The sequence below is a fragment of the Aphelocoma coerulescens genome, chromosome 5, assembly GCF_041296385.1.
Source record: "Aphelocoma coerulescens isolate FSJ_1873_10779 chromosome 5, UR_Acoe_1.0, whole genome shotgun sequence".
Taxonomy (NCBI): Eukaryota; Metazoa; Chordata; class Aves; order Passeriformes; family Corvidae; genus Aphelocoma; species Aphelocoma coerulescens.
This window is the reverse complement of record NC_091019.1, coordinates 28,275,802-28,289,248: the sequence shown is the minus strand read 5'-3', so window position 1 is coordinate 28,289,248 and position 13,447 is coordinate 28,275,802. Positions and strand designations below refer to the sequence as shown.

The 13,447-nt window shown below is 57.6% G+C and overlaps 2 protein-coding genes across 4 annotated transcripts in view; both read left to right on the top strand.

Annotated features, from left to right (window-relative positions):
* The window catches only part of DGKZ (diacylglycerol kinase zeta), a 46,210-nt gene extending 41,626 nt beyond the window's left edge, over nucleotides 1-4,584 (top strand). For both annotated transcript variants that reach the window (XM_069017319.1, XM_069017318.1), the window contains exon 31: nucleotides 2,188-4,584. In XM_069017319.1, coding sequence (XP_068873420.1) covers nucleotides 2,188-2,304 — 117 coding nt within the window. In that variant the 3' untranslated portion in view covers nucleotides 2,305-4,584. The remainder of the gene's footprint in view (nucleotides 1-2,187) is intronic.
* Nucleotides 4,585-7,938: 3,354 nt separating this feature from the next.
* Nucleotides 7,939-13,164, top strand: MDK (midkine). Of its 2 annotated transcripts, XM_069015956.1 has the most exons (6): nucleotides 7,939-8,046; nucleotides 10,247-10,292; nucleotides 11,434-11,517; nucleotides 11,618-11,779; nucleotides 11,887-12,048; nucleotides 12,472-13,164. In XM_069015956.1, the coding sequence occupies exons 2-6, from the start codon at nucleotides 10,286-10,288 to the stop codon at nucleotides 12,495-12,497; spliced, it is 441 nt and encodes a 146-aa protein (XP_068872057.1). In that variant the 5' UTR covers nucleotides 7,939-8,046; nucleotides 10,247-10,285; the 3' UTR covers nucleotides 12,498-13,164. The 2 variants fall into 2 exon arrangements, with proteins under 2 accessions (XP_068872057.1, XP_068872058.1); XM_069015957.1 differs by lacking the exon at nucleotides 10,247-10,292.
* The last annotated feature ends 283 nt before the right edge of the window (nucleotides 13,165-13,447 follow it).

The following is a 13,447-nucleotide window of genomic DNA, read 5'->3' as shown; positions in this document are numbered from 1 at the left end:
CTTCTCCTGGTGCTTCTCTCCCTGTTGTTTTATTAAATTAGAAGCAAGGGGCTGGAATGTCTCATCCCTGTCTCCCCCTTCCCACCCTCAGGGGTCAGAGCAAGGACATTCTCCTTGAAAGCTCCCTCCCAGCTGCAGGACTACCCCCACTCTCCCCCACAGGCAGTCATGATGGGGGATCTGGGAGCTCCTCTTGGCGGGTGAAGCTGGCCTGCGGGGAGCAGGAGCAGGCAGTGGCAGCACATTCCCTCACATGCCGAGTTAATTGAGCTGTGCCTTAGTGTTAGGGAATTGTGCCAGCCCTGGCAGAGGAGCTGCAAAAGGGGAGGGCTTGGGGCCATATTTTGATACAGGAGGTTCCTGGGGCTGGCATATGGCAGAGAGGATGTGGTCAGGCCTGTCTGGTGGAGGCTTGTAGTGATGGGCTGTAGCAGAGGTGATGTAGAACAAGCCAAGAAGGTGCAATCTGTGGGTCTGGGACGCTGGTTAGGAGCCCATTTGATGGGTGCTGGTGCTGGTGGAGCTTGGGGTTCAATTTAGACAACGCACATCCCTGTTTGCCAGCTGTACAGATAATCTCTGGCTCCCCATCTCTCTTCCTTGTTCCCGTCTAAGGCTTAGGCCTTGAACAGTGCCCAGAGTGGGACTGGCCTGATTGGAGACTCAGCTGGCAGAGGCAAGAGGAGAGGGCAGTTCAAGAGGCATGGCCCCTCTCTGTCCCCAGCCCCCTCATTTGCCTGAAGGAGGGGAACAGCCCCCAGCCTCCCAGCACAAAAGGGAGCCTTGCTCAGGCATGTGCCCCCCCAGGGATTGGGTTTGCACGTGCCTGTGCAAATGCATGTCAGGTTTGTGGCTGCCTGGGGACCCCTCTGTGCTGCTGCACTGACCTTTCATGGGCTCCGGGTCACAGCCTGCTGCACAGGCAGGATCCACCTCATTAGAAACCCCAGCAGCAGACCTGTAGCACGAGTTTGGAGCAGACTGATCCCACTCCCTGCAGAGGTGAGGGAGGCTGAGCCTTATCAGTTGGCGTGCCTCAGCCCAGCCAGGCAGGGAGGCCCTGGCAGCTCCGGTTTCAGGCTGCAGGCAGGCAGTGATGCAGAGGGGCTTCTGCAGGGGAACAGGAAAGAAGCTCAATTCCTCCTCTGTTAAATGAGTGATTGCATTCAGGGGATGTGGGGAGGAGGCCCTCAAGGAGAGCCAGCACCAAAGCACAGAGTGGTCTCCATCCCCTGATGGTGTAGCTGCCAGGGGGTGGGTGCAGGACCATGGGGTGTGTCCAGTCTTGGGATGCACATGCCAAGGAGATTTCTTGGTGCATGATACCTCTCTGCAGCCACACACGGGTGGGCTTTTGTGCACAGCCACATCCAGGCCCAGCGGAGGGCTCTGCATGTCTGACCATTGTTCCTGATGGAGAAATATGGCTGCGGGCTGCTCTGGAGGCCCCGGCACGCTACTGCAGCTGCCTGTGCCCTGCTGTGCACCAGGGGATGAGCTGGACAGGACGGGTATCCCTTCCAGGGCTGGTTTTCAATGGCAGCGGCAGAGCGCCAGGTTTTTGTGGCCTTTCTCAGTGGCACAGCAGAGCCTGGGCACTTGGAGAGGAGGAGCAAGGAGCAGGGGGAGGGAAGGGGGAGAGGAGACAGAGCTGGGAGCTGTTAACAGATTTGCTTTTTATGGAGTGCGGGAGTTCATTAGTGGACACAATCCAGATGGCTGCAATAAGCTGGTGAAATGTGATCCTCCTCCGGGAGCTGGAGCGCTAGCCAGGCTGTGAGGGAAGGGGGGTTGGTATTCCAGGGCATTCCCCAGACATACCCCTCATTCCGCACCCTTTCCCGCCTGCACAGGGAAAGAGCAGCACAGGGGAAGAGCAGGTCATGGGGACCAGCCTTTGTCTCCTCTTGGGTAACTTGGGTAATTCCCAGGATCAGTCATGTCCTAGCCCATGCCTAGAGCTGATGGCCCTTCAGGGGACAGCTTCCAGGCCTGCAGTAGTCAGGCTCCTGAGGAGCACGCTTTCATCCCGTGGTGAACACATGGGCATTTGGCTGCTTCCTGCCTCGGAGTTTGGCTGCAGGCTCTGCTGGACCCAGCCCCATGGGGGAATGGGAATGCCTTTGGGTGCCAAAGCAGCATTCAGGCAGTGCTTGGCACTCCTGACTCCTTGCCTCCCCTGCGCAGGGAGACACCCCGAAGCACCGTGCTGAGAAAGCCAATGACCCCGACTTAGCTGCCTACCTCGAGAACCGACAGCACTACCAGATGATCCAGCGGGAGGACCAGGAGACAGCTGTGTAGTGCTTGGCGTGCCTTAGCCCAAGCCAGCTCATGCAGGATGAGAAGAGGACAATGCCAACTGGCAGAGCTGTATCTGGCCCAACCCTCCCCAGATGTCAACCTGGTCCCTGGAGATGGATACAGCAGAGCTCTGCCCCAGGCTGGGCTGGGGCTCTGTTTATGAGGACAATGGGTATTTCAGACTTGAAGCCTGATTCTTTGTGTGTCCACCCCTTCACCTCTCATTCACCACATTCCCTGCTCTAGATGGGCTCTATCTCCCAGCCGTGTTGGGGCGGGCCAGGCTGAAGCCCCCAGTCACCCTGGTTCATGGGAGTAATGCCAGTGCCCCCTCCACAGGCTCCTACCTATGATCCTTGTGGGACACCATTGCTCAGCCCCTCTCTCCGCTGGCAGTGCTTGGCTAGGTCTGTGTCCTGTTCCTCCTCTCCTGTCTGGCACAGCTATGGGAGGCACAGGCTGCATGGACAGACAGCAGAGGCTGTGAGTCTCAGACTTTGCCCCAAAGGAAGCACCACAACTTACTGGCCCTGCCTTCTCCTCCCTCCTGGGGCTGCACCAGGTCTCTGTGTTGCCCTACCCAGAGCCTTCAGCAGCAGCAGTCACTGGTGCACCCGGCCTTTCCTTGGAGCATCTGGGACTGGTGCAACTGGAAGTAGGGCAGCAGGTGCCCTCCTGATCGGCCTTTAGTGCTCAGTCAGCAGTCTGACTCGGGGCTGGGATGGCATGGAGGAAGGCTACCAAGCCCTCCCACCACGCTTCCCTCCACGGGGCTGGGTGGGACTGTTTGCACAGCCACTCTGCTGGGCATCTCTCTGAGCCCACTGCAGGATGGTGGAGAGCTGCACTCATCTGTGAGTGGCAGTGGCAGTGGTGAAGCTGGTTATATTTCCCAAATGCTGACTTGGATTCAGCTGCCCTCCCTGCTTCAGTTTCTCCCTCACTGGTAGACTTTGCATGGGGCTGGATGGGCAGTGCTGGGGTCAGTGCTGCTCTCAGGGATCCCCCATCCAGGTTGGGATGCCCCCCAACCTGGCAACATGCATCCTTTTAGTCTGACTCCTGCTATTCCCCAAACTGGGCACAATGCTTTGCAGGGAAAACTTGAGAGCTCACCCAGCCGAGACACAACCCACTGGGCAGACCACCAGTTCACCCTCTCTAGTTTTAGCAGAAAGAGGGATTTGGATTCACAGGAACCATCAGGGCTCCTAGCCCTGATTCATGCCTGCAATGGATTTCACCTACCACCTGCCATGGCGCCTGAGCCACCACAACCCATCTCCCCTGTGGATGCCGTGAGTGCTTGACGCAGAGACATCAAGCAAGGCCTTCAGCAAGGCTTTTGCAGAACTGAGTCTCAGACCAGGAGGTGCCCACAGAGGAGGAAAGCTGATGGCTCTGAGCTTAGCAGACCTGCTTGGCACTTTTGGTTGGGCAGTGGCTGTGATGGGGGTTGCTGTTCACAGCTTGGCTCCAGGAGAGGATGCTGCTGCTGCTGCTGTGTGTGGTCTGTGCAGTCCCTCTGCACTCATACCCAGCTGTGCCCACTGGTAGTGCTGGGTGGCACCATTTGAATCCCTCCTACTACCAAGAAAAGGGTATGAGGATACTCTAGGGAACCAGAATACCCTTCAGACTCTTTGGCCAGGGGCAGGGTGCCCTTGAAGGATGGGGGTTGCTGTACTGGGGAACAGAGGCACAGGGCTGTGCAGGGTGCCCAGGGGCCAGTGGCAGTATTGGCAATTACTCATGATAGCAACCTAATGAATTGAGAGCTGGGACATTCCAGCATAATGGAGTTCTCATTAGCACTGCTGCCAGGCCACTGACAGACAAGGCACTGTCATCTCAGAGGTCCATGCCACTGCTGCCCCAGACAGGATGCCCAACTTGGCCCAGAGGCATTTAGAGCCTCAGTTTCCCCCTATCTCCCTTACAGTGTTTGTACAGGTAGTTGAGAGACACACTGTTCCCCTCCCTGCCTGGCCGCTCCGTGCACACGTGAGCTGAGTTGCTGTGCAATTCCAAGCCTGCTTATATTTTGGTGAAGAAGGAGGGGGTGTTGGTCACCCTGCCCGCTGAGGGCAGGGGTTCTGTGCAATACCTGGGTCTGTGTTTCTTAGAAGCTGTTGTAGGATTGTATTTTTGTAACTATGTGAGGGTGCTGGCTCTAGCAGGCCCAGGGCCTGGCACGAGCCTGTGTTCCCATTGCTTTTCAACTTTGACTGTTTGGATGTTGTTGTTTCTTGCCATTGAAATAAAGAGATTGATGTTTTAGTTCCTGTCTCCTGCTGCATCCGCAAGATTGCAGCGGGTACTGCACAACAGATGCCTTGCGTCGCACAGGCAAGGGTGGAACCCAAGGCATCTGCCTCCATCCAAACTTGGGGGTACTTCTGGGAGTTCCCTGCTGGCCCACGTTCTCTTCCCAGCACAGCATCCTTCTGGGACTGTTGCTAGATATGGGGTCCTTGTCCTGTGTCATACCTCAGTGCTCAGTGCAATGTGGGAAAGGGAGAAAGTGCACTGCCTTCCCAAGTGATCCAGAAGGCCTTGAAAGTGTGAGTCAGGAGCTGGCAGCCTGCTATTCTTCCTTCGGGCAAAGTGAGCAGCAGCCCCAGCAGCTGCCACAGCTGTCAGTGGGTACTACAGCAGCATCCAGCCTCCAGTTTCAAAATGTTTGTTGGCCTTTTTTTGTGGTGAGCTGTCCCCAGCCATGCTGCTCTGCAGGAGATGAGCCTGGCAGGGGCTCTTCCTATTCATTCCCAGCTCCAGCAGGGAGTCTTGGGCTTCTGCCTCTTGAGCACTGAGGGCAGGGATTATCTCTGCTGCTCTGGTGGAAGGACTGCTCTCTCATTACAAAAGCAAGGATTAGGGACACTTCTGCTTCCAGCCTCAGACTCGTAAGCATGACTGTGGCCAAGACACTTCTCTCCTGTGGAGTTTCCTTTGAAAAATGAGGTAATGGCAGCGGCCAAGGGCATGCTGGTGATGGAGGTGTTGGGTGATGAGGAGCTATATGCATACCTTAAACTCAGATTTCTGAGGGCAGTTTGGCTGCCAGCCTGGCACTCCTGCCAGCCCCTCTCTGCCAGGAGAAGCAGCCTCCTTCCCTGCCTGCATTGTCTCTTCCACTGTCATTGTGCCTCTCTTTCATGGTCTTCAACCTTCAGCTCCTGCCCAGAGCTAGCAGTGAGGATCTGTAGCAGGTGTAAGGCACACCAACTTGTCCCAGCCTCCCCAGGGACCAGGTACGTGCAGCTGGGAGGAGGGGACCCTCTCTACTTCAGTGCCCAGACCCCGGCATGCTGGGACTTGCCCCACATCTCGGCAGGGAGGGCTGTCAGTAACCATGGCACTAAGAGTCTTCCAGTTGCCCCAGTGTCAAATATACAGTGAGGAAAAGAAGCAGTCCCACTATGTGATCACTCTGATGAGGAGTGTTGGGAAAGGGGCAGTGTACCTTTGGGGCAAAGTCCTACCCTTCTCTCCAAAGGGTGTTGGCATCCCCTCTTTCTCCTTTTCAGTTAGGTGCTGGAGGTTTGGAGGTCTGTCTGCCCTCCTGTGGGATGGAAGCACACCTGGGGGTGTAGGCACCAGGTGCACGTGTGCAGGCTGGAGAAAGCCATGCAAATTCAGCGCCAGCTTAGCAGAGCTGGGGTGACAGCAGTGTGGCCCTGTTAATGATTACCTGCCACACACCTCAACAGGGGAAAGGTCGTTCCTCTCCCATGCATGGCTGTGTTCCTGCACTGGCACTGCCGCAACATCCAGTACCAGTTCCCCAAGGACCAGGCTTTGACCAGAGATGGAAAACGCAGAGCTGACATGCCATGAATTAGCTTGTGACATTTTTAGAGGTAAAAAGCTCAAGTTAACCAGTTGCAGGGAAATGCATCTGGGTTGGTCACATTCCCTCTTTTTCCTCCTTTCCTCGGTATGAGGCCCCTTTCTGCAAACACAGCCTTCTGCTGCTTGTTTGAGCTGGGGAAGGAGCCATTTCCCCCACGTCCCTCAGAAAGAGCCCAAAGGGACCAAGCATAGTCACTGCTGAGAGTGATGTGCAGCAATGCATCTCTGCTCTCTCACACAGCCAGGACTTGTCTCCTGATCCCTTGGAAGGAACGAAAATTTGCACAAGGCTTTACCATACCTTATGCTGCTGTGCCCTGGGGACCCCAGTGAGATCTTCAGCTCCTGGCCCGAAATAGCTGAAGAGAAGCAGCGGTGCTCGCTCCACATGTAGTTCTTTAACAGTTCTACAGTCCCTGGTTTGCTCATCACAGTCCCATACTTCAGACATGCAAACCTGATGCACACCTAGATCCTTCTCCTTTTTTACATTGAAGTTTGTCTCAGCAGCTTTCTTCAGCTTTAGTGCAAAGGCCCAGCAATGGGGGGAGGCTATTGGCTTTGCCACCTGCCCAGCTATCAGGATCCATTTCTGCATCCTGGGCTCAAATGTAAAGCCTGGCATCTCCAGATCCCTCACCACACAGCAGTACCTGTTGCTGTGTGTGCAGCAGAAAGGGGAGATGACCTGTTCCCACATTTGCCAGGTCTCCTCAAAACCTCTGCAGATGTTCAGGAAACTGCTGGCAGAGTGGGAATTAAATGTGGCAATCTCTTGGAAAGTGATTCCTGGTTTTGAAGCAGCTCATAAAAAGCAGCCACCCCCCTGCCCTGCCCTGCAACTCCACCTGTGGCAGCCCTGCTCTCAGCAGACTTCTTCCAGGGTAAGAGGTGGAAAAATGGCTCCATTCCTCACCACAGCCCCATTTTTCTGGCATGATACTGTCCTTTCTGGCTGCTAATTCCAAAAGGGAATTGACTTGGCTACTGCCTTGCTCACGTCCCAAGAAAAGGTGGTGGATGGGGAGAAAGGGAGCAGTCACATCCGCAAGGTCCTTTTCATCCCCCACCAGAAGTCTGATACCACTGCTTGGTCCAAGGAGAAGGGCACATGGCTGAGCTGGGGGCAGGCAGGTCACAAGGGATGGAACTGGGGAGATGCTTCGGACAGCATGTAAGTGATGTGCTGCTCTGGGTGCTGAGCAAGTACCCCTTTCCTGCTAACTTCCCACGAGGGGCAGAGCAATCAGAGAAGGGTGAAAAGGGAAGAGATCATGAAAGGTCGGTCCATTGACACCAGAGCCCTTGATGGAGAAGGAGGCATCCATGGAACTGGTGGAGACGCGGTGGTTCCCTTCACTCCACCGAGCCCCAGGAGTGCGCCGGAGCCGGCTTCCAGCGAAACTCAGAGCAGCAGCGCCCAAGGGAGACCTTGCCCGGCTGTTAAGCTGTGCACCCTTCGGCCACTCGGTGATGCTGGGGTGCGTGCTCAGCTGAACCCGCACAGCTTCCCTGGCACGGCGCCGCGGGTGCGGGTTGGACAACACCGCAGGAAGATGAGAGGGGACAAGGGACAGGGGCCGTGCCCCGCGGAACCTGACGCCCCTCGGGCCCAGCTCACCCCCGGCCGAGGGGCCCGCCGCCGGCCCGCGCTGCCCCCGCCCCGCCGGCCGAGGGGCCAGCCTGCCCCCGGGCCGCCCCTCTGCCGCCCTGCCTTTGTGCCTGCCGGGGGGCAGAGGAGGAGCTTGCGAAAAGTTTTGGGCTAAAAACCCACCTTTTTGCTGCCAGCCGAGCCCGACGTCAGGGGCCGCTGTGCGCCGCGCGGGGCTCCGCACGCGGCCGCCACACAAAGGCAGCAGCTCCGCACCGCTCCGCTCCGCTCCGCAGGTGAGTGCGGCCCCCCGCCCACAGTTCTCGGGTCGGGCCCCGCTCCAGGGCCCCGTGCACGGCGGCACCGCCCGCCCGACACCACGGCGATAGGCGCCCCGGGCGAGGCGAGCGGCGACCTCCCGTCACCTCCCCGGGGAGGCGGCAGTCACCCAGGCTGAGGGCTCTCCGGAGTGGGAAGGGGCTTTTCCGGGGTGGGGGACAGGCTCTGGCTGAGGAGGAGCTGCAGAAAGGGGCGATTGGTGCCGGGAGGCCGGGGGCGGCGACCCCCCCGGTGCGGGCTCGCCTGAGAGGAGCCAGGGAAGAGCCTGGAGGTGCAGAAGGATGGAGTTTGGTAGGGAGTCAGGGCTCCTGGAGAGCAGACGGGTTGAGGCAATGGCCCGGTATCCTACCCCATACTCCTCCGGGGAAGCACCCCAAACTGGTTCGGGGAGGACTCAGCTGGTGGAGATCCTCCGATTGGAGCCAGGGGAGCTGCCCCGGAGCGGGGCTCGACCGCCGCCCGCCTCTCCGGAGGGCGAGGGAAAGAGGCTGTACGGGGCTCACGGCACAGCATCTGCCCTGAGGAGGGAGCAGAGGGAAGAGGTGTGGAAGGGTGCTGCCTGCTCCCCTCTTTGCCCCCAGTGCAGGGGCAGAACTTTTCCCTTGGAGCACCTTCTCCTCCCTGCGAGGGGAAGGTGAGGCCGCCTGACAGAAAGCCCCACAGCCCCCGGCTCTGCTTCTCTCAGCACCTCTAGGAAAGCCTCCCGGTGGTGCTAACGCCATGACTCACGGGCACATGCTCGGTCTCCCCTTTCCTGGCAGCAGGGAACTTACTGCTGTCGCGGTACTTGGCACTCCAGGCCATGGGCTTCCCAAGAGCGCTGGGCTCCTCGAGTGCCGGGCTCCCTGCCCGGAGGCTGGGAAGCAGCTCAGCCTGCGGAGGGAGGACAGCAGTCCTGCGCCCACCACTGCCAGAGCCAGCTGCAATTTGAGCCGAGCGAAGCCGAGCCGAGAGGTCCCGCTACTGCAAAAGGGGCTGTGAGGGGGGTGCCAGCCCAGCCACCGCCCTGTTCTCAGGAGCGCATGGGGACACCATTGAGGGGTCAGGAACTGGGGAGGACCTGTGGCCCGCATTAGGAGGAGTCGGTAGCACTACCTGGCCCTGAATGGTGTCCGGAGAGGGGTCCAAGCTTTCCCATCTGCAGTAGTGGGTATTTGAGCTCTGCTTCATCTTCAACAGGTGATTTTATTTTTCTTTTTAAAGCTGATCCTAGATTATAAAAACCCTAGGCAGCTAGAGGAGGGGGAATGGAGAACAGGGACTGCCAAGATGTGGTCAGGCTCCAGGCTGCTCCGTTCATGCAAGCCCATTCCCGGGAGAGACAAATGCTATGTGTGAGCCAGCCAGCATCTAAGGAGGAGAGAAGCCAGGGCCCCACAGGGATGCAGGAAGAGCACAGCTGTGCGAGTGTGCCTGAAGGTGCTGTCAGCCCAGCCCAGCCCATTTGCCCGACTGTTTGGAAAACCAGTTGGAAAACTGTACTCCTTTTCCCTTATGAATTCTTTAGGATGAGCCATGACTAAAGGTCCCTGCAGACCTTTGCCTGGGGAATGTGATGTGCTGGGCCGAGCCTGGGAGCAGATTCAGGGATCCCTGGGGCTGTAGCTGGTCAGCCCCTCAGAGGGCATCCTTCTCACATCCCTGTGTACACAAGGGCAGGGTCCCACTGCACCCATGGCAAACAGAGGGAGTCGGTGCCTGGAGGCGAGGCAGGGGTGAGCACAGCAGCTGGGGCGATCTGCCCTGGGGGCTTGGAGGCCATGTCAGAAGGGTCTGAGCAGAAGGTGCTGGGCTGGGAGGTAGGTGCAAGGAGCACAGGGGAATGCTCTGCAGCAAAGGATGGGAGAAGTTTACAGAGCACCTGAAACCAGGGGGATGCTGTGAATAATGTGGATGTCAGAGGTGCTATGCCGTAAGGGCTGCTGCAGAAAGCGGGACAGCCATGTCTGTAAGTCAGCTCAGCTCCAGCCTTGTCATCTGTAAGCAGCCCATCTGTGCTAAGCCCTTGTCCCCTTTGAAGGCAGATGGGTGGGAACAGAGCTGAGCCGTGCTGTGCTCGGCAGGATGGCTCCCAGCCAGGCTGGGTGAGGGGGAAGGCAGATCTCACCCCCACAGCTGTGCCCTCAGCCAGCCGGTCTGTGTAATTCCCTGTGACAGCTCAATGCAGAGCGAAGCCGGCAGCTTGGCGGCGGATGCATGAAAGGTGAGTGCACTGGAGCCTGAATAATGTGGGATGCTGCTCTCTCTGGCATGCTGCCCAGGGAGCCCAGGGGAGGGAGCAAACACTGACCCTGGGCTCATCCCTGCATTGATGTCCTCTGGGGCCTGCAGTTCATCCTGTCCTGTACAGCCCAGTTCTGCGAAGCCCATCACAGAGCCGGGGCAGGTGCCATGTAGTTTCTGGATGGCTGCTGCCACACAGATATGGGTGGCATCTTAAAAGGCTTTGGGGGAGCAGGGAAGGGGTCTCCAGATTTGAAATGCTGGCCCTGCATGCCTGCACTCCTGTTCCCACTGAGAGCAGGATCTGGGACCCTAGAGTTGGCAGCAACATCCCACAGAGTCTCATGGTGGCAGCCATGGTCCAAAGCCACCAAGGCAGGGGGACAGGGCATGGTCCCCAGAGCCAAATCCTTATGTGTATGCACCCTTGTCCCAAACCTGCTCCCAGGTGTGTGCACTCCTGCACACCCCCTGCATGCACAGGTGGTGTGGGCAGTGGGCTCAGCACTCCCACTCCATCCCTCCAAAGAGCTCCCACACTATGGATGCTTTTTTTGGTGTTTAATCCACTGATTTAACTCTCAGACCCCTCATTGGCAGCAGGTTTGTTTCTTCTGGGCTTTTTTCCTTCTCCCTGGCATCCTCTAGAACCAGAGTAAGGTACTATGGGAGCTGTGCTCCCCAGCCCCAATGCTCTTTGGTATGGGTCAACAGCCTGCTGGGTCATGGCTAAAGAACCCACAGAGCAATACGGGGTGTAAGGGCTGGCAACTGGCAGCCAGATGTAGGCCCTTCCCCAGATGCTGTGTGGGCTGCAGGAGTCCCCATGGAGAACATTTCAACCACAGGCAGGGCAATAGGGGGGCTGCAGGGGTGGGAACAATCTCTCAGCCCTGCAGTTCCCTGGTGGGACGCAGTCGTTGAGGTACACAATTAACCTTCCTGTTGCAATTAATGAACATATTCTACCGGGTGGCAACAAGCAGGGCACAGGGGTGTGTGCAAAGGAGGCAGCTGCTGTCTTACTCCCACACAGGTTGCCCACAGCCCACCATGCCCCCCCCTCGATACCACATTGCACCCCATCCTCCAACCCACCTCACCCTCTCCTTCCTCCACAGGCAGGATGCAGGTCCGGGGCCTCCTCCTCCTCCTGCTGCTGATCCTGGTGGCTGCCGCCGCTGAGGCTGGCAAGAACAAGAAAGGTGAGGGGCAGCCTGGGGCAGGGGCCCAGTGGGGCAGGGGGCAGAGTGGGGTATGCTCCCCTGTGCCTGCAGAGAGCACCCACTCCACTTTTCCATACAGAAAAGGCAAAGAAGGATGGCTCCAAGTGCGAGGACTGGCGCTGGGGACCCTGTGTTCCCAACAGTAAGGACTGTGGCCTGGGCTACCGTGAGGGAACTTGCAAAGATGAGAGTAAAAAGCTCAAGTGCAAGATCCCCTGCAACTGGAAGAAGAAATTTGGAGGTAGGTACATGGAGGTGGGATGGTTGAGGACCACCCTGTGCTGGGTGACTGGGGCTAGTGTCCTGCCAGGTCCTGGCCAGTTCTGATGCCTCTCCCCTCTCATCCAGCCGACTGCAAGTACAAGTTTGAGAGCTGGGGAGGCTGTAGTGCTCAGATAGGCCTGAAGACTCGCTCCGGCATCCTGAAGAAAGCCCTGTACAATGCCCAGTGTGAGGAGATTGTCTATGTGACCAAGCCTTGCTCTTCCAAGATCAAGTCGAAGTCCAAAGGTCAGTTGCCACCACTCCTGTCCCCACAAGGGTCCTGTTGCAACCCTGGGCAGGGTTTTTTCAGGCGTACCTTGGCCTGTTGGGGTTGCACTTTGCTGGTGGTGTGGGGGATTACATAGGATGCTCTTTCCTTTGCACTGCGAAGTCCAGCTGCTGGCTGGGTGGGATGCAGGTGCTACTAGGAATAACCTTGGTCTCCCCACAAACCACTGGCATCTTTGGTGGGATGGGGATTCCCTGCTCTCCTCACTTGGACTGGTGCAAAACATGGTTTGGCATGGTGGGAGGCTGCCAGCAGGGATGCAGCCTCTGCGCCGTGCCCAGGCAGCCATGCTGGCTACGTTTCTACTGCAGCAGTGTCTGGGGCACCACAAGCTGCCAGCAGATGCACTAACTCTTGTCTCCTGTGCTTCTTGAACGCAGCAAAGAAGGGCAAGGGGAAGGACTAGAACAGGAAGCCAGCATCCTTATCGGTCCCTCGACATGGTGCGTACAGGACTGGATGTCCAGCTGCAGCTGGCCCACACTACAGTCTTCCTCCTCCTGTCCTTACTCCTTTCCATGACCTCCTCTTTCACTGAGATGCCTTGTTTTAATCATTAGTGTTGTAGAGAGCAAACCCACCCATCCTGCAGAATAGGCTGCCTCCATCCTTGCTGCCCCATGGCCACTGCCAGTGCATCCTGCTCACCTCCCCTCAGCTGGTGTTGGGGTTCACTGGGATGTGCTCGGAGAGCTGGGATGGAACACACATTTTTCCACCCTCCAGCACAAATGAGTTGCCTTTAGCGCATCCTTTTGCAAGCCCAGGAGCCTCCTCACTCCTCCACCAGGTACCAGTGCTGGAGGGAAGGGCTGGGTGTTGAATGCCTGAGTAACCCCATCACCCAAGCTTCTCACTCGAAGACTGCTCTCACCTCAGGGGGTTTATTCCAGTATCCCTTTGGCTGGGGCATGACTTACTGCAGCAGTTGAGGAAAACACAACCACCACTCTGAGAAGCAACTGCATCTCCTTTCTGTCACTTCCAACCTTGTGTGTCCATGCTGGAGCTGCAGCCCCTCTGCCTTTGCCATGCCAACACCAGTGCTGGGTGGGAGCTCTCACTCCTTTTGGAAAATGTTTTTTTTTCTTTTCCAATAAAAATCTTTTTAAAAAAAGTATCAGAATCCACCTGTTGTCCCCACAAGGTGCTGCTGTGCTGGAAGCCCCAGCAAACCCCAGTTTTGCTGACCCCACTGGCACCAGCAGTGAAGTTACCATGCAGCTGGCAGTGGTGGCCTGGGTGCCACATGCACATGGTCCTGGACAAAGCACATGGGTCAGACCTCAGAGCCTCTTTGCAACAACGCTTCAGGCTGCCCCCCCCCCCACCCCCTTAATCTTGGCAGAAGGGATA

Bases quoted from the DNA above. Each gene is read 5' to 3' on its own strand.
- MDK (XM_069015956.1), top strand. The intron at 11,518-11,617 runs GTGAGGGGCAGC...TTTTCCATACAG, and splicing joins GGCTGGCAAGAACAAGAAAG to AAAAGGCAAAGAAGGATGGC. The intron at 12,049-12,471 runs GTCAGTTGCCAC...TCTTGAACGCAG, and splicing joins GATCAAGTCGAAGTCCAAAG to CAAAGAAGGGCAAGGGGAAG.